The sequence below is a fragment of the Terrapene carolina genome, unplaced genomic scaffold, assembly GCF_002925995.2.
Source record: "Terrapene carolina triunguis isolate 2854851 unplaced genomic scaffold, T_m_triunguis-2.0 Scaffold88, whole genome shotgun sequence".
NCBI classification, from domain to species: domain Eukaryota; kingdom Metazoa; phylum Chordata; order Testudines; family Emydidae; genus Terrapene; species Terrapene triunguis.
Window position 1 is genome coordinate 3278487 of NW_020664439.1, and position 20390 is coordinate 3298876.

At 42.0% G+C, this 20390-nt stretch overlaps 1 protein-coding gene across 1 annotated transcript in view; it reads right to left on the bottom strand.

Moving 5' to 3' along the window:
• Positions 1 to 8204: 8204 nt before the first annotated feature.
• Positions 8205 to 20390, bottom strand: part of HS6ST1 (heparan sulfate 6-O-sulfotransferase 1) — a 278062-nt gene continuing 265876 nt past the window's right edge. Inside the window, exon 2 of the mRNA XM_026649912.2 lies at positions 8205 to 12150. Coding sequence (XP_026505697.1) covers positions 11442 to 12150 — 709 coding nt within the window. The 3' untranslated portion in view covers positions 8205 to 11441. The remainder of the gene's footprint in view (positions 12151 to 20390) is intronic.

Genomic DNA, 20390 nt, shown 5'->3' on the forward strand with positions numbered 1-20390 from the left:
TGGATAGGGGTTTTTGTAGGGAAAGAAACAATGATTCCAGGGAGAACACTAGATTTGTTTATGGGTAAACTGATGGCTCAAGGGAGTATACCAAAGTTGTTTTGTTCAGGCTAGACAATAGGAACTGCTCATTCCTGACTATGGGCCGTGTTCCTTCCAGGGAGCTCACAATGCAATTAGGCAGCTTCAGTATTTTGGATGCTAATAAAGGATTTATTACTAGAATTGGTCTGATAATTACTGAGCTGGGTGTATGCACGCATGGGTTCATTAACATCTGGAGCAGCGATTCCCCATCATGCAGTGCTTTCCTGGTCCCAGAGTTCCGTGCGGTTCATGCCTTGGAATCTCTGCTCTCAATGCTGCATGCTAATGGGGATGCCTCCCAGTCCAATCTCCAATGCAAATGAGGCTAGGGGAGTTTCCTGAATCCTGTCACCCTTGTCCAGAGGGGTTTAGGTGGGTCTCTCCCTGCCTTTTCATAAGTCCATCTTCTGATCAGCTTTGGTTCAAGCAGAGGGGGGGAGGTCTTTAGTGATTCAGATAGGCTGGGTACTGCACCCTGGTTCCCCAAGAATACAGAGCTGATAGTTACTATAGAGACTGTTACCTATTATTATTAATTATTAATTAATTATTATTATTATGTGTATTACTGTAGTGCCCAGGAGCTTCATTCACAGACCAGGATCCCATTCTGCACAAACACAGAACAAAAGACAGTCCCTGCCCCAAACAGCATTCCTGGGTCCCTCCTGATCAGAGCCTGTGAAATAGCACAGTTCCTATTTTGCTCTTTGGGTTCTGTGGCACCCTATAAACTGAAGCCCAGCCAAACTCATTTCGTCAGGGGCCTATACCTGGATTTATGCCACTGAAAGCAACCTGCCTCCTCCCATTTGCTTCCTTTGCACCATTGCTTCCCAGAGAGAAGGTAGGTTTCTTTCCCCTCCTGCCTTTGCACCCTACTCCGGAGTAGCTAAAAAAAAAAAAAATGCAGGAAAGAGTGGGGTGAACCTGTGATGGAGCAATCGGCCACAGGCAATGCAGACAGCCACAAGGCAGCTTTAGGGAGTGTCCATGTAACAAGGAATAGTACTTGCACTAATTGCCCTCTACTGAATTACAGTTTCCAGGGAGGGCAGCCACAGGGTACACATTATACAATTGGCTTCTTCCAGCTGGGAGAGTAGCCACTTGGCCATTCTTACCTGGGGGCAGCTCTATTGCCACCATTTTCTCTGGAACAGGGGAATCCACAATGTTTGCTGCTGAGAGCTAGACTCCATTTTGGACCGAAGTGAGTGAGAATGAGCTAGCAGCTGTGTGCAGGATGCTATTTATACCCTCATACAGCACCTCCTGCTGTTAGGAATGCAGTACTGAAGGGAGACAGCACTGCTGCTTCCCACTGAGTGGAAAGCCTGAGCCATAGGTTTGACAATTCTCATAATTTTATTGAGAGTCCCATTGTTTTGTAAAGTATTCTTGAAGCCCTAGACCCTGGAGGCAGGTGAATACAATAGTATCTCAGCTTTCTAGCTATCATGGGTGTGGAGAAATGCTTGAATATGAGACACCCTCCCCTAACCCCTCCAGGTGCAAAAGCCAGAAGGCAAATAAAAAGAAAGGCAAACTGATTGTTTTTAAACAGGATTTTTGACTGCTTGGGGTTGACACCACTATAAAGAAGAGAGACAACTTTATCAGTTTTGCTTGGTTTGTTTATAGGAGTGGGTTTTTTTTGCTGGTATCCTTTTTCTGCCCAGAAGGAAGTAAAAAAGGTGAGCAAGTGTTTTAATGGGGAAAATATACATAGAAGAAAAAGGATATTTGCATGGAGGAGGAGAAGGAGGTGGTGGCAACTGATTGGCTAAATCAAATCAGTAAGCAGAACCAAGTGACTATAAAGCTAAAGAGTTCATGCCAGTTCAGGGGCTCAGAGGTCAATCCAGGTTAGGAGCTCAGCAGAGATGGGAATTCAGTGGTGGTTAGAGTCAGTCTTTTAGGGGTTTTGCCACATTTTTTTGTCCCTAAAGGTAGATTTTATTTCATTTGAAAGCTACTGTTGGAACTCTAATTCAAAGTGTACTTTTATTGGATTTCAAATTAAGTCTTTTTTTTATATCCTTACACTCTATTTCTGATTACACCTGCCTTCACTCTCCTCACTGTATTTGTGAATCCATGACCCATACTAAACTGTTGCATGACAGACCACTCCCCCCAGTTGTCTCTTTCCAGCATTTCTAAGGGAGGCACTGATATGCCACATGAAATTAACAGATTTGTACTTGTGCCCAAATGCAGCTCTCTCTCGTCATTCCTCCCTTTTCAGACAAAAGCTATGGAGTGACAACAATCCAATCTCTTGTGCTTCTCTTCTGCCTGATTGAGTAGAAGACAATACCAACATAGAATATCAGGGCTGGAAGGGACCTCAGGAGGTCACTCTAGTCCACCCCCCTGCTCAAAACAGGACCAATCCCCAGACAGATTTTTGCCCCAGATCCCTAAATGGCCCCCTCAAGGATTGAACTCACAACCCTGGGTTTAGCAGGCCAATGCTCAAACCACTATGCTATCCCTCCCCCCAAAAATATGTTGGAAGGGACCTCAGGAGGTCATCTAGTCCCCCTGCTCAAAACAGGACCAATCCCCAGACAGATTTTTACCCCACTTCCCTGAATGGCACCCTCAAGGATTGAGCTCATAACCCTGGGTTTAGTAGACCAATACTTAATCCCTTCCCATATCTAGAACACTTGGTGCATGGATGCAGCTATTCACTGTTAAGGTTGAAAGCCCAGCCACAGCCATACATGACCAGTTCCCTATACGGTAGAACACCAGAGTTACGAACTGACCAGTCAATCACACACCTCATTTGGAACTGGAAGTACGCCATCAGGCAGCAGACACAACAAAAAAACCAAAACAAACAAAAAAGCAAATACTGAACAGTACTGTGTTAAACAAACTACTCAAAATAAAGGGAAGGTTAAAAAAAGACTCGACAAGGTAAGGAAACAGTTTCTGTGCTTGTTTCATTTAAATTAAGATGGTTAAAAGCATTTTTCTTCTGCAGTAAAGTTTCAAAGCTGTATTACGTCAATGTTCAGTTGTAAACTTTTGAAAGAAGAACCATAAAATTTTGTTCAGAATTACAAACATTTCCGAGTTATGGACCACCTCTATTCCCAAGATGTCCATAACTCTGAGGTTCTACTCTACCTACTTCAAGTTTGCTTGGCCAATCAATCAGCATGATAGCAGCAAGCAAAATCTTCCTATCCATACAAAGCAGCAGAGCTATTCCTCAGGTTGAGTGAGAATTGTATCAGCTGGACTGTACTTTTCCATTTGGCTCAGTAGAAACAGAATGATGACCTCAGATACCAGGGATAGTTCTGCAGCAACTTGCAGTATGTACGTGTAGCCCATTCCTCCTGTTACTCGTTGTGCTACTTGCATCCCAATATCACGGAAGGAACTTCAGGCAAACTTCTGTGCAATGAGCTGTGACCATACATTAGGGGGGTGGGGGAGGGGCAGAAGCCAATTGGTGCTTTCATACTGATGAGGTTTTGAATCCTATGGGAGACTAGATAGCAAACTCTGAAATGTTGTAGTTACTGCGTTTCAAAATGATTTGATGGTCAAAACACTTGGGATGGTGTTTATTTAACTTTTTCTCTGTACCATAAAAATTTGCTTAGATGATACCTCAGTAGATCATTTTCTTACTGACATGTACAGATAAATAGACTTTATTGCTTAACATCCTTTGGCTACAGATGGCACCTGTAACACTTATAAAACTTGCACCACTCACATTTGTAATATTGGTTTAATCTGCAGGAAGGGTGTGGACGTTGCTGATTTTTTCAACCATTTACTAACGCAAGGGGGGAAAAAAAGGTGAAGGGTTAAACCTAATCATCTCCGTCAGGGAGCAGTATGAGTTTGTGGTTAGAGCATGGGACAGAGAGCTGGACTCTAGCCCAAGATGTGCAGTAGATTCTCTTCATGACTGAGAGTAAATTATTTATCCTCTGTTTACTTCAGCTTCCCCAGAGAGCAAACTGAGATGGTACTTCCATATTGGCGCTTATCTGGTAACTCCATCAGTGTCTGCAGAACATAACTTGAAATCTAGCTTTTTTTGGTAAGTCCTTCTGAATGGGAACTGGGGCAATGCTGTCTTCCTGACTCCACAAAAATAAATTAAGGGCCTGATTTTCCACTCACTCCCATCAGTTTTGAAGTCTTGATTTACCTGTGGTGTGAGAGGAAAATCAGACATTATAGTTCTTAAGGTATAAAGCTATATTCCTTTGTATGTGATGTTAACTCTGAAGTCTAGTGATGCTTGTATAAATGTCAGGATTATTAATTATTGCACCAGTGGCAATTTGAGAAACATCTGACTACTCTCTGATTGTAAGTGGAGTTTGGGACTGTGGAAGGAGCTTGTGTAGAATATCATCATTTCCCCCCTTACTCTTAAACCTTACAACTGGTTTCCCAATAAATAAAATATTTTTAAAATGGTTGCTGTGCTATTTAGCACAGTATAGTTTTATTTCCTGCTTGGAAAAGTAACTCTCAGAATAGTTTTTTTGGGAATATTTTCGAATATAAGACAATTTCCTGTGAATGTTCAATACTTGCATAACAGTCACTGTTTTGCTGAACATTCCTGCCTATAAATTTGTACACCAGAATATGTGTGAAAAGCAAACAGGATGGCGGGAGGGGCGCATGAATTTTCAGAGTTAAAGTAAACTCATTTAGAAAGTTGAATGACCAGTGGCAGGATTTTTTTGCTACATTTTGTGTGACACTAAGGATAAATGGGCTGTACTGCTTCTGTTTCCTTAGTAGGAGTGTAAGTTTTCTGTGCAGAACATCTGAAAACAAGGCCCCTCTATCAGGCCCACTGGCAGCTTTATTACCATGTAATACAGCACAGAGAAACATATCACATTGTCAAAATGGCAGCCAAATCACTGGAGAATACAGGTTCCAAAAGGCCAATGGTAAGGATAACACACACAACAAAGGCTCGGTTTTAGGGTTTATTTCATCTGCTAACATTCATTCTTGATCTAGACAAAAACAATTAGATTATTATTTTGAATCAAATTTTTTTTTTGTGGAAAGAAAACAAACAAACCTTAACACTTCTTTTTGTAGGATGCTATAAATAAATATATAAAGCTTTAAGTGGTACTTGGCTTAAGTTAAACAGTTTTTTTAGTTCCCAAAATGAAAGTGCAAACCATACAGATTCAGCCCAATGGAAACACTTAGGTGGATGGCCTCAGCCACTATTCTTTTTAAAAGAAGCTGAATCTGTTTGATCTACAACTGGGGGGAAAACAGGAGTGAAGGGTTTTATTTTAATTTTAGTTTTTACCCTCAGTCACACAACTCCTAGAGATAAGAACTGAGTTCCTTGGTAGATAAAACACACAAGAAAGGGGAAGGAAATGAATGCTCCGTCTCCATTGTCCATTATCTCTGCGGCACTCCTTGTACAGCAGAGTGGAAATTAAAGAGAACACAAGTGAAACCTCAGACAAAAGCAAATGACAACACAAAATCAGATCCATTACCAATAAAACTGGTGGTAAATCCTGTGGCTGCTGTTCATTTGCCTGGCAGACTATACACACACAAACTTCACATTTGAGTTGTTTTTTTAAAAAAAGCAATTAAAATGAATGAAAAGGGGCAATAAAAATAAGTTAAAAACATATTCCAATATGTACAAAACAAATCATGCTCAGAAACCATTTTAATATAAAATTAATTATAGTACAGCTCTCTCAATCCAGTATGTAGAAGGGACCCCTGGGAGGGCTGAGGAAGTGGGGACTTGGGGGAAGAAAAAGGCTTGATTGCAAATCACGCTTTTCATCTTGGATGGCTAAGAATTGTACTGAAAACCACCACCCTTAGGGTGGGCAAAGCAAGCTTTAATACCCAAGTGGTTATAAGGACCACATTCCCCTTGCCAGAGTTCCTGTAGATAGGACAAACAGGCAGCCACAGAAAACTCTGATTGTGTGTGAGGGACCCACTGATCATTGCTTTAACAGGAACTACTGCTAACTGAGCTGTGCTTTAAAGGCCTGGCTCTAGTAGCATTCAGCCAGCAAATCTCGTGTTCATTTCTGCTACTGGAACATGATATGCTAATATTAACAAAAATGAAAACAAAAGCTAACCCAGTAGCACTGTGATTTGAATGCAGCAAATTATGTGGACTGCATACTGAAACATATCCTTTGAAATACTACATTTAGTAAGCCTGTGTGCAGATTACTGTAGTGCTACTTATTTGTTACCTTCAAAACATTCCAGAGGGGGAGGCTGGCTCAAAGAATTGGTAATAAAGGGCAATGGAGCCTTTTAACTTTGTCACAAATTAAAGTCATACCTTGCTCAGTAATAACACGGTCAGTACCATCTGATAGCTGTTCAGTGGTCAAGTGAGCAGGTGATCTCTGTGCCTCAATCTAGTTTCTAATGGACAAGTGTCTGCATCGCTATTGACAGCTGTACTTTCTTGCTTGTGATGCCAGCAGAGGAACAAAGCTAAGAAGCGAATGACCATGGAGTCTGAATTGTAAGAAAGGTTCAAAAAGCACACTGGAGGCTTTTGATGCTACTGCCTATGCTGTCCTTTTGTGGATAGACATGGGACTATAGGTGCTGGAACTAGGGGTACTGGAGGTGCTGCTGCATGCCCTGGCTTGAAGTGGTTTCCATCATATACAGGGTTTTCAGTTTGGTTCAGTGACTCTCAGCATCCCCACTTCACAAATTGTTCCAGCACCCCTGCATGGGACTGCAGCTTGCAGGAGTGACACAGTCTGAATCACACTAAATTCACTCCAAAATTTTGCTTTCAAAGTGTTCTAACAAAAACGTGGGCAGGGATGCTATGGAAGAGAGCAGCCTGAGAAGAAAGGAAATAAAGACCAGAAAAATGACCTGTGCTAAATGGTATTTCATTCACAAAGAATCCTTTGTTGTGAGATGTTTTGCCTACCTCTACAATGTAAGATACAACTGACTGGGCAAAAAGTTACAAGACACAGCATCCTTTCCAGTCAATACTGCACATTCTTCAATGGGCATGGCGAAAAGGGGCATCTAATTGGCTGGCTAGTGTTTGTGTGGGCAGGAATCTCATTCAGTATAACCATTCAGATTCAGGCTCATTAGCAACAACACACTTCAAGCAGTGAAGTTTCTCTTTTCAGGAGTCTAAAAGCACACGGTGGCCTGGTTCTTGCACTTATAGCTGTGCAAAGTGAAAGCGACGTGCTACTGGATCAGAATTCTCTGCACACTGGTGGGAGCATGTCACACCTCTTTTTGCACAGGTGTAATGACAACATAAACTCTAAGAAAATGGAGAGTCAGGCCATGGTCTTTCACTGGTGCCAACAATGCAGCTCCAATGTAACCACTCACACTAAGCATTAATGCTTGGATAAATTCTCATTAACACCCCATAAAGATCCCAACTGCAGTGAAGACTTTCCCTGGAAGCTCCCTGCAATCATAGCAGGAAAACAATGTAATAGTGAGTGTTGTATTGACTTGGGACCGGATTCAACTCCCATTGAATTCAATGGGAGTCTTTGTCAGAAACTTGCAATTGTCTTCACTACACCTATTGCTGTTATGAAATATTTCCTTGCTTAATGAAGAAGCATTGTATATAAGAAGCTCTAAATGTATAGAAAGCTCAGGGAGCAGCAGGGGAGATGTATTGGAAGAGAGGGGCACATATTTAACAACCACAAAATATCTGGCCAATAATTCCACTGGAGTTTCTTAAAGCAGATGGTGTCTATTAATTTTAAAACTACACATACATTTTTCATGTTATTGTAGCATCAAATAATCTGCTCCTAAAAACTGGTACCACTCCAAATTGTAGTACATATAAATCACAATAAACTACATTCACATTATGTCAAAGAAGCTCCTTTAAGCCCACTAAAGCAAGAAAATTCTGTGTCAGACAAGTGATGTATCCTACAGCTTACTGCCTGGCACCCAGCCCTTAAGAGTAAATTAGTGTAAGGTCTTTGGCCAAACAACTGGCCATAGCGGGCTGGGTATCCTTTGTTTCCTTTAATCACACTTAGAATTTAACTTTGCACCGCTTTGCACTAGTTAACCCTCACAACACTTCTTTGCAGTAAGTATTGTTATTCCCAATGAGCAGATGGGGAAACTGAGGCAGAGCTGAAGGGATGTGTCCGAGCCAGGATTTGAAAATAGAAATTTCTGACTCTCTGGACTGAGCTCAGGCCACTAGAAATCATCATACCTCTCTCTTCTTCCTTTTGTGGGTTTAAGTGAACTGCTAACAATACTCTGTAGTTTCATTTCATTTGTTGGTTACTGTAATATATTACAAAGCAAATGTTGAAAAGAAGTCTACCACTGACACGCTCTTGAGGTCAGAGGTTCCTTCTAATTTTGAACCATGTAGACAGATCCACTAAAATTCAGCCAGTTATTTAGAGCCCATAATGCAGAAATAACCTAGCCAGACTGGGCCAAATTCTACTGCCAGCCTTGCTCGGGCAGCTCCATTCATTGTCAACCTTTGTGTAAATGAAGGCAGAATTTGGCCCTCAGTATAATAATTGTTCTCAGAACTCAGTACCAGTGTATGTAGTACTGCACAGCATGCTCTCTTGTGGAGCTGTTTGGATGCGTACTTTGAATATGGATTAGTTTAGTAACTATTTGTGCATTATGGATCCATAACGCTGAATGCACAGTGAGAAGCCTTCGGGTAAAGTTTGATAGTGTGCACATAAAACAGTTGCTTTTTATAGCTCGTGTATAGTTTTGTGGATAAACAGCCTGTAAAATTGCATTTTGTAAAAATCAATGTTTTCTTTAGTTACAGCAACACACACGAGCACTGGGAACTAGCAAGCATTGTTATTCCTAATCCTGGAATTTAGAGGTGAAGGAATGGGTTTGTAACACCCTCTGCCCCCAAACCAAATTCCTTTGAGGGGGTGGTTTTGCTTTCCACATTTCAGCCTGGAACAAATATTTATGGCCATGTTATACACCTCTGAAAACCGGGAGCGGTTCTTAATGGAAACACTGACAGACCCTTAAAGAGAACAACACTAGCAGGTGTTGATTGATAAGCCTGATGTAACACAGCACTTCAGCATGTCTCACTATGGTTAAAGTTAAGATGTGTAAGTACTCTGCTGGCCCAGGCTGTGAGGGCCTGATCCAAACCCCACTGAAATCAAACAAAAGACTCCCACTGACTTCAATGGGCTTTGGATCAGAGCCATAATAGGGTTATGTTTTAACCCCAAGTGTTGCTCAGGTTTTCTGTCCAGATGCTCTGTCATCTTTCCGCTCTTTTAGGGAAGAGCACCTACAAAAGCAAGCTGTGTTGCTCACAGTTTATGTCGTGGAAATCAGGCAGCTCCTGCAGCAGGCATCCACCTCCCCTGCAAAACTCAATTTGAATTCTACAGTGTTGGTAACAGCATGCAAAGGCAGAGAGAGAATTAAAATACAAAGCGAGCAACACTTCAGTACATTCCTGTAAAGGGAAAGACAACTCTGTAAAAAGGACATGCTGGAGCTGAATATATCATCTCTCTGCCTCTCCTCCTGTGATTTCACTGTCATATTTGATCTGCAGTTAACACAGCCTCTGAAAATCAAGGTGTCTCCCATTTGATTCATACTTCACCCTAAACAGTAGCCAGTTCAGGTCCTAGGGGCCAAGTAATAATGGGTGATGTCTGCTCCATACAAAACCTGCTTCTTTTGCATGTTTCAGACCAACGCGGAAGTGCTTAGAATAGCAATAGCAACAACAAAAATAGACGGATTTGAACAGAGTGTGGGGGAAATGTGACAATCCATTGCCGTTCTCTGAATCGATTTGAGTAGGCAGAAGCTGGTTAGACTGCCACCAGACTGGGGAATGAAAGTTACCAGACTCTCTCAAAATGAGAAGGGTGCTGGTCTGATCAGGGCCTGAGACTGAAAACCATTACCATTGATTTCCCTTTCCAGGTTTATGAGTGCACCTTGTTTAAAATAAGATCTACAGAAAAGGCCATTCTGCCAAAATACAGCATGCACTGTCACCAGATTCAGACCAGCAGCAGGAAATCGTATTGCTCTGGAACAAGGTCCCAGACTGCTCCCTTTGGAATCAGTGGAAGTTTTGCTATTGAGTTTGGTGGGAGCAGGATTGGGAACATAATTTATCTTAAAAAAAAAATAGCATTTTTGAAATTTAGGTATGTGTATAATTATGTGTTCTCTGTAATTAAGATCTCATTTCTCACACCCCCCCCCCCAGCAAAATAAACATGTCTCCATTCATAACTGAGTACTTGCAGGGTATTACTAGAACTCTACCTGATGCAGGTCCATGCGGGAGTGATGCTATTCTCTCTCTCTGCTTGGCTTGTTTCATGTACAGAAAAGGCTTTTCATGTGCTGTTTACAAGTTACATTGATTAAGGAATGTACTGCACATGGGAAGGGGTGACAAGATTCCATCTGTGTGTACGTGTGTGATTCTACATGGAATTTGGTTGGCTTTTATTTGGCTTTTGGAACTTCTTTGTGAAGCAGAAGCTGGAGATGTTTGTGCATGAATTCACTAACTATTGTTACTATGGTAAAGTGGCGTACATGTGCGACACCAGTGCAATGTATCAAAACCATTGTGCTAAGTATATATTCTAGGCCACAGTCAATTTGCTTTAATGTTTCTCATCCTCTGCTGTCTTTCTTCTTTTATTTTTATTCTGCTCCATTTTCTTGACAGTGGTTGCCATTTGAGTCTAAGCAGCTGCCCCTGTGGCTAGATCATACCCTAATAGCTTAGCATGCAATCAACCTTGCCACTACTATCCTTACTTTAGCAAAACAAAAATAACCCCCCCATTACCCTCCCCCCACAAAAAAGAAGGGAAACAAAGGGAAACCTTGATTTAAAAAATTATCTATATACATGTGTGTGTTTGTATATCTGTCTTTATACTCAGGGGAAAAACAGATTAATAAAAGATCCTACCTCTGCCATCTGTTTCTGAATTTGGGAGGATAAGAAACATTACATTGTATTTGGCCTCAAAAGTGGGTGGCTGAATTTGTGCATTTTTAAATCTGAGTTTTAATGTTGACCCTTTTTTATTTTTTAGGTATTTATTTATTTTTTTAAGAATCTCATTGGTCTTGTAAGAAACAGTAAAAAGACCCATTGTTTAAAGAAGAATGATACCTTCTGTTTTACAGACTTGCTTTTAAATAAAAGATTTGTTGGGGGTGGTTTTGTATTTTTACTTCCATGATCTTTTAACAGGAAACCCTAGAATCCCATTCAGTATAAAAGTCTGCCTAGGCTACCACTTCTCTATAATATGGCTCATGTAGTCCTCAGTGGGCAAGCGTCCTTGCTCTTCTGTCTCTTCCTTGGGAAGTGCCTCGTTGGACCGGTGAAGAAGCCTCTCTTCCCGATTCTTTATCCTTTGCTCCATCCTCTCCAGCTGCCGCTTGTACTGGTAGCGCTGTTGGAAAAGGTCCTTTGCATAGTCATAGAGCTGCATGTCCAAGTCATTGAGCTCCTCAATCCTCCGTATGGTGTTGTTATCCACCTCCACTCCGCCTGCCCTTGTACTGTTGTACTGCATGAAGGGCCGGATGAATTTCAGATTAAAAGTTCTCTCAAACAGGTATTGAGTCTTCCTCTGGAACTCTGTCAAGCCAAAAAAGGCCATGTCTCTAAGGTTCTTCTTTGCGCTCTCTAGCAGGATCTGTGCTCGCTTGTTCTCAGGGATAAAAGACATGTTGTAGCAGCCCACCAAGCTCAAGTCAGCCAACATCCTCACTTGGCGGTTGTTTGCCAAGTTATACGGGCAATCCATGAACTCCTGCAGCGTGCATCCTGACCAGTCTGTGCCTTCATAGCATGATGGCAGCTCTTCAGGGGTTGGTGTCCGACCATCACACATATGCAAGGAAGTTTTCCAGGTAGCTCCTCGTTGGACGTGCCTCCATTCACTGAGGTAACGGGACACAGGGTCTCTCAGCAGCGTGATGTAGTAAAATTTTCTACAAGAAGAAGAAAAAAAATATTCAGCATGTGACAAACTGTTATGTGGTAAGCTGGGATTTATGGCACAGAACAGCAACAGTCAGTGTCTCAGCATTCATTTAATTTACCTCTCACAGATTCTTTTCTTCCTCGAATCTGTACTGCTAAGCAATCTGAGTGATACCAGGTCTATGTTCTCCTCATAACTCGTCTTTTCCATTTTAGTCACACCAAGTCAGAACTCTCTCTCTCTCTCTCTCTCTCGGGGATATCGCTTTCCAGCAACAGACTGCAATGTCAGAACAAATCATCAAGATTCAACTGATCTACCAGCCTCATAGACCAACTTTGGCTTTAGGGTCTCACTGGCCTTTCACACTAACACGCACCTCCAGAGTCAGCCAAGACTCACTCTGTAGCACTGGCCAATAACTGATTTATTTATAAACTACCCAATCACTATCACCACACGGATCTATTGAGTAGACCACCTAGCACTTTGTTTATCTCACTGCTGAACTGAAACACAGAAGTCTGCATTGAGAAATGGAGCAGCAACACTTTTTTTTTTTTAAATGGGAAATCAGGAAGAAAAAACTCTCTGTAGAAACAGATAAGCAGAGAGAGTGAGATTCTACCCCCAGCAACTGCTAGCTCCCATTTCAGTTGATCCATACAAATGCAAACGAAACATGAGAAAAATTCTGATATGCAAGTGGGATGGATACAAAGGCAAGGCAGTCAAGAACAACATACATAGAGATAGAATATATTTTCAAAGCTCCGAGTGTAGTGGAGTGTATTAAAATGCAAATGGCACCTTAAACTGTATGTCTGATACCCTATGGTGTGCAAAGAGTCACTGCAGCCTCAGTTCATGGTGTGTGTGGCTACCCAAATGTTCTTCATCTCTCATAATAAGGGTAGCCAATTACCAGTTCCAACTGGAGCCTGACCGCAAGGCCCACTGGAGTTCTTTCACTGAATTCAGTGGGCACTGGATCAGACCTTTGGTGTGAAAGGCTTCTAGCTGCTAAAGTAGGCAGGGTATTAGATCCACCGAGGTGCCCCAGGCTTATCCGGCTGTGTGATGTCATCTCCAGGTAGGAGCACAAGGAGCTTTACTGGAATAACACGAGACATGAGAGACTTTGTATCTTGTTCTTCAAGAAGGATGTAGTGTGAGGACAGGAGCAGAATTCTTTTCTTGCTAAACAAGTGTCTGTGGAATGCTGCTACGGCTTGCTGCATTACTGGGATGGCTAGATAGATATAAATGTGACGGACATTAGAGCAGGTTAAGAGGGCACTGCCCTGTTTTTAGAGAAAATAAAAATGCAAAGTAAAAAATTCTGTCTTGGCTAAAGTTAGCGCACACTCATACTTTCCCAACGCCCTCAATATTATGCTTCCTAATGGTCACGCACATTGCTGTATGAGATGGAGCAATTTAAATTAAAGAAAATGCATCAAAGACCTTGCCCAGGAAATCTAATTGGGAAAGAAAACATTCTTTACACTTTCCTATTAATTCTCTAAGAGCCACATCTAAAGCCCACAACAGTGAGTCAGAGTCTATCAACTTCAGTGGGTGTTGTAATCAGGCCCCAATTACTCTTTCACTTTCTGTTTTTGTGACCACAGCTGGTAAGAAAGTCTGCAATTCATGGGAGGTTTTCAATCTCACCCCGCTCCAGAATAATTGCATTGTCTAATAGAGAAACATTGGGCGGGGGGGGGGGGTAGGAAGGGGGAGAAGGAACCTCCCTTAAGTTTCTTTCTCTTCCTTTTACATTGCAACCCATAACAATGATTCATCTCCCCTGACTGGGATGCAGCTATGGTTTATATAAGCAGTGCTAAGAAACCTCTAACAGATGGGGATAAAATATGACAGTGGAAAGACCAGGAAAGCCCCAATGGATGCCAGATGTTCAAGTGACAGACCCGGACACTAAACACAGCTCACATTTTTTGACGTGTGAACTGTAGTGGACTTTTTATTTATTTTTTTAATTTAGTCCCATGGAATCCAAAGGGCATTTTTCATGAAGTAGTTATAAAACTGTATCTTATGCAGATAACGGTAGCACTTAGAAGCTTCAATCAAGTTCTGGGTCTCATTGTGCTAGGTACCATACAAATACATAGGAAGAGATAGTCCCTGCTCTGAAGAGCTTATAATCTAAGTAAGCAAGGGTGGGGAAAAAGGAAGTATTAGTATGCCCATTTTACATATGGAGAAGTGTGGCCCAGAGAGATTAAGTGACTTGGGCAAAGTCACACAGGAGGTCTATGGCAGAGCTAGGAACTGAATCTGAATATCCTGAGCCACTGTCCAGTGCCTTAACCACAAGACCATCTACTGGCCGACTTCTTAACTGCAGAGATAAAATGTACCTAGTATACGAAGAAAAACTAAGATTCCAGATGATGCCCCATATAATGTCTTGAAATGCCAACGTTCCATTAAAACCGAGAAAACCAGCACTTCAGCATTACTATGCTACATCCTGGTATCGTGCAAAAGCTGCAGTAGGGCACAGAAGTGAAAGGATTAAAAAGCAATATCCCCTTCTCCCCAGGATGACTGCAAAAGCTATTTTAATGGAGGGGGAGTACTAGCACATATTTTACAATGTGTGGTCTCTCGCTAAGATTCCAGCAATGGGTGGCATCGTGGGTATGGTGGGCACAGGAGACCGATGATACTGGAAGATTTGGAGGGCTCACTTTCCAGCACAGCAGAAGATTGAAGTAGGAACCACTTCTCCTCAAAAGATAGAAACTGATCTGCTGGTGAGGAAGGAGGATGCACATCTGGGGACTGGAATACCAGCAGCAGGACTAGGTATTTGGTGATGCATTCAGAAACTATGCTGAGCTAAGGACAAAGTCTTAGAAGCGGCGAGGCCACCAAAGGGAGCTTGAAAAAAAGCCACACAAAGGGTACAGAGAGACAATGAGAATTATAAGGAAAGACCAATATTTTCAAATATGAATGCTGATATTAAGGCACCTACATCGACATCATATCACCTAAATAAACTGCTTGCCTTGCAAACGGGCTGAAGGTCTGCATTTCCCATTGGCTTCAATGGGAGTTGTAGGTGCTCAGCTACTCTGGAAATTAGGTATTAATATATGAACATAGGTGCCTATGTTTTGACACACAACAGTTTGAAAACTGACTGTGTGCCTGAAGTTATGCTCCCAAATCCATATTAAACATTGAAACAAGTGGTCTGATTTTCAGAGGCACAGAGAATCCTCCACTCTCAAGAAATCAATGGAAGGACATTAAGTTGATGGGAGCTGCTGGGTGTACAAGCAACTCTGAAAGGCAGGTCACCACTATGTAGGTCATGGGGTCCCAAACTTGGTTCGCGGCTTGTTCAGGGTAAGCCCCTGGCGGGTCGCGAGACACTTTGTTTACCTGAGCGTCCGCAGGTACAGCCGCTCGCAGCTCCCAGTGGCCACGGTTCGCTGTTCCCTGCCAATGGGAGCTGCGGGAAGCGGTGCTCTGTGGCTGGGAACGGCGAACCACGGCCACTGGGAGCGGCCATGCCTGTGGACACTCAGGTAAACAAAGTGTCTCGCAGCCTGCCAGGGGATTACCCTGAACAAGCCGTGAACCAAGTTTGGGAACCCCTGATCTAGGTGAATAATGATGGATTTAGGGGCCTAACTTTAGGCATCCAAGTGTGAACATTTTAACCCAAGATTTTCAAATTCTCCAAACAGAAGTTTTAGAGTTATGCCTAACTTCAAAGAAAAGTTAGCCATACAGCAAGCCTCATCTTTTAGCAACAGTAGGCAGAGGTATTTTTATTAACATAGCAACAACGTATAAGAAAGTCGGAAGCCTAGAATTTTTCTTCAGTGTGGTTAAAAACACAGGCATTGCCACTTGTCAGCAGCAGTTTGAAATTTATGAAGAAACACTTGATTAGTGAACTTCTCTTTTATCATCAGATAAAATAAACCCATACCATACATGCACCTGTGAATGCCCCTTCCTTTCAGCAGGGTGCCCTATGCAGCTACTTAATTCAAATATGCCTAAAGACTGCACTGCTCACTTCAGAATTGTGGTCTTCTTCTAACCCAGATAGTCCTATTCAACACTGCCTCATAAAAAACCCCATCTCATTTTGGTGATGCCATGCCAGGCCTCGCTGACCTTCCTGGAGTTAACAGCTCCAGCAAAAAAATGGAAGCCATATTTGGTAAGGTACTTCGTTTCCCTCCCCCCCCCATGTCAGAGGCAGATAAGGCAAAATCACAGTCCCTATTCTTGGGGGCTCCCCTTCTATGCACCTCCTTGGGGGCACAGGACCCCAAAGAGGGCAAAAAGAGGCTGAGCCCTGGTTGCCTCTCTCCCTTCCCCTCCATCCCTTTCCACCCAGTCCTGAGCTACAATCCAGCCTCAGTCCTGCCCAGGGACATTGCAACTTCAACACCACCTCTTACACTGATCTGTGTGCAAGCTGGATTATCTAGCCCTGAGGAAAGAGGTTTGAAAAAAATGAAAATAACCTGAATTTTCATGGTTTTGGTAAAACAACCAAGTTTTATAACTGCAATTTGAGAAAACAAAGAATCATCATTACACCAGAGGAAGGTTAACTCACTGTACTGAGCTCAGAAAACCTAGGTTCAACTCTTGGCTCTGCTGCAGGCTTCCTATCTGCCCTCAGGCAAGTCAGTCTCTCTGTGCCTCAGTTCACCATCTGCAAAGTGGGAACAATGCTTCCTTTGTCCATCTTGTCTATTTATCTTGTGGGCTAGGACTGTCTCTGACCATGGGTATGTGCAGCCTCCTAGCACAAAGGGGCCCTGATCTTGGTGGGGCCTCTACGTGCTGCTATAGCAGAAATAAGAGTTAAATAATTCCTTGGGCCAATCTTGTCGAGAAACCCCTTGTGCCATTAATGGGAAGTGAAAACCTTTGTCTTATAAACGACACTTTCCTGCCTCACTCTTGCTATCTACCAGCCAACACAACTCTTAGTGACTGAGTAATAGCTTTTGTGTATGGCACTTGTTCTCTCTATTCATTTTATTTACATTTATTCCCCGCCCCCTTTGATACAGACCTCTTGCTTCCCACTGCTGGTCATTAAAATGTGCTGGAAGTTTCTAATCTTATTTCAGTGAAGCATTTATGTTGACCTTCTTCAGTACAATCCCCTCTTTGCTGTTGAGATTAACCACTTCCCCCATCTAGCTGAAAAGGGCACTTTATTATTTTTTTCTGCTGTTTCTCACTTAACATTCAAGAGTCCTCACAGGAAAATGGTCTTGTGCTAAACCCACAAAACTACTGCAAGCCCTTCTTGTTTCCTTTGGTGGCCCTCAGCCAGGTAAACACCAGGCCTAGCTGCTTCCACTCATAAGTGCTTCATCTTGCCTGCCAGAGAAGGGGGAGGAAAAGGAAGCTGCAGGGGTCTACTTCAGCCGTATAACCTCAATCTGTCAGGGCAACATGCCTTAGGGCTACAATTTCTTCCTTGAAGCAAAACAAAACAGGCTCCAGCCCCCCTGTGTTCTTGATGAACTAACTGAACTGAACAGGGAGCCTGCCTGCTTAGAAGACTGAGAATGCTTTGCTTGGTTTAAATGAAATGCTAGTACAGTGTGGAACATGTGGTGGGGGAGAAGGCAGCTACGTAAGCGAAGCCCGTGTGTTGTGTGTATCCTCACTTTAGTTAAAAGACTTTTATGGTGGTTCCTCAATCCATAATGTTTGTCAGTTCTTGCTGTAAACGGCCTATGTGAGCCTGCCTCCCATCTGTCAAACGAAAAGGAGACTGGGCTTGGAGCTTACAGAACAAATTTGTTTGCACTGCTGTTTAGCCTGCAAAAAGAAGTGTTTGTTTATAAAAAAAGAAAAAAAACCTCTCGTTCCATACAGCAACCATTTAAACTCTCACCTCACAGAGGCAATTAAGGGAATTACTGTGTAAGTATTACTTTTCGTTTGCCAAGCTTGCCTCTCTAAAACAGAATGGCTCCTAATGAGCAGTTCAGGCAATGAGGTTACTGGACTGCGTGGTGGTTCTCTGGTGATCCCTGAGCCGGGAATGAGGTAGCAAGCAATTTAAATGGAGCTGAATGGAGTTGAATATCTAAGTGCTTTATACATTTATTATGAAGTGATACTAGAGGTAACTTTTAAAAAATAATGATTTAAGTTGTATTCTGCTCCTCCCCCTAGAGCCATAATGGAACTGTCTCTTGTTGTGGAAAGCATTTAACTGGAGAACGCTCTCTGTTTAGCCAATTAAAGCACTTGATTCAATGAAAGTTCCTGAGTGCTTTACAATTTATTTAATATCATGAAATGGAATCTCTACCCATCTATTTTAGGGCTCTCTCCAGCTCCACATTGTTCAATTTCTATTTTTCTTCTACAAATTAGCCCTCTTACATAACAACATACTTTCTCTGGTAGAGACTGTAATTTAATATATGTATAATGATCACTTCCTTTGGTAGCAAATAGGTCTAATTTTCCTTAGTCTATTTCCTCTCATATGGTGTTCATTTAAACTTCCTGCATTTCACACACAATAACCTCCTTGAGCCCTTTTAAAGTCATAGTCAAAAAGAAAAACAAACAAACAAAAACAAACAACTCCTCCTATGTTTAAATAAAAATTGCGACACATCTACCAAAGCCAGGAAATTCAGTATTAAGGCCAATACTCTGTCCTCATCTCATGTAAATACATACTTATAGCTTTATTATTTTTTCAGTAGACCACAATATCTAGATATCAAGCCAATGCATGCTGTGGTACCTGCATTCATTTTGCATAGCTGGATTTCTTTTGCCTGTTGGCCTGCGCTCTTGGGACCTTAATTTTAAAAAAGGTAGAATTCTTTGTGATGCAACCTACTCAGTACCGTCATGTCCACTCTTCTGAGCTTACAGGTCACTGACTCAATGATGTTTGCTAGCATCCCATTACATACTGTACACTAATCCAGCAGATACACTGGTCCATTGATTTGGTGCTTATGTGTGCACCCGATCTAATGCTCTTAGGAACATTTCAGTTTTGAGGAAGCTGGAATGGGGAAAATAATGTTCTCATAATATAGTAATTAAAAAAAAATTCCTGTCAAAATAACAAGAAATTGGACTATTATGGAATAATCACCTGAGTAAAATCAGGTTCACAAGTATGCTTTTTAAAATTAGAGACATTTCATAGTTTTATAAATACAAAATGGTGACATAAAGCAGGTAGAATCCATCCCCCTAGTTTCAAACGAACTTCCCACCCGACCCGTAAAGAGTTGAAAAATCACCTTCTGGAGCTGGGTTTTACCATCAAAAGGGGTGACTCAAAAAGAATCACAAACTCCAGCCTTGGCTTGGCTGCTCCAAAGACTCCTTTCCCTAGGACCTGTCTATCCCAGATCATAGCTGCTCCTGCCATAAAACTTCTCTTACCTCTGGTCCATTCAGAGCAGAGTCTAATGAGCCAGCCCTGCCCCAATGAGAAATTAACCTGCTAACAGAGAGGGACAATAAAAGGATTCTGTCACAGTGACTTTTTTCCAGTGTAATGATTAAACAGAATTTAAAAACAAGCTGATTTTTTGTAAATGTTTTAAAAAGTGAATTTTAGAGTCTGTGAATGGCCCAGATCTGCCAGCCCTGGAGACAGAGATTCTATTTAGTCACAGAACAGATTTAGCATAGACAGTTGCATCAGGTCCCTTGTCTGGATTTGGACTCTTCTAGAAGGCAACAGGTTGAGCACTGTAGTTCCTGAAAATGGATTGGCTGTGCAGTTGGCAGAGTATACGTATATCTGGATCCTGGGGCTGTGACCTTGCATAGATGCCACCACTCGGCACACATTTTAACTGCTATGGACATGTAAAAACTGAGTGAAGGAACAGAGTTAAAAATGGAAGAGCTGACTCAACTTTAACTAGAGCAGCAAGCGTAACAGCATTGTCTTAACAGATAGTAAAGGCTGAAATACAATAGCACTGGGTTTTAGGGCAGAAATTGATCTTATATTATTTGGGTCTGATGTTTGGGATTTTTAAACAACGGTAGTTGCTTATTACAGTGAGTATCCATGGCTTGTATTTTCTTATTTTACAACAAATTAAAATCTGTTATCTAATACCACAGATGTTTCAGTTACCTATGACTCTGTAATAACCAGAAATATTTAACACTGGGCTGAACGAGAATTTATCTCTGGCTAACCACAGAAACCACAAAAGG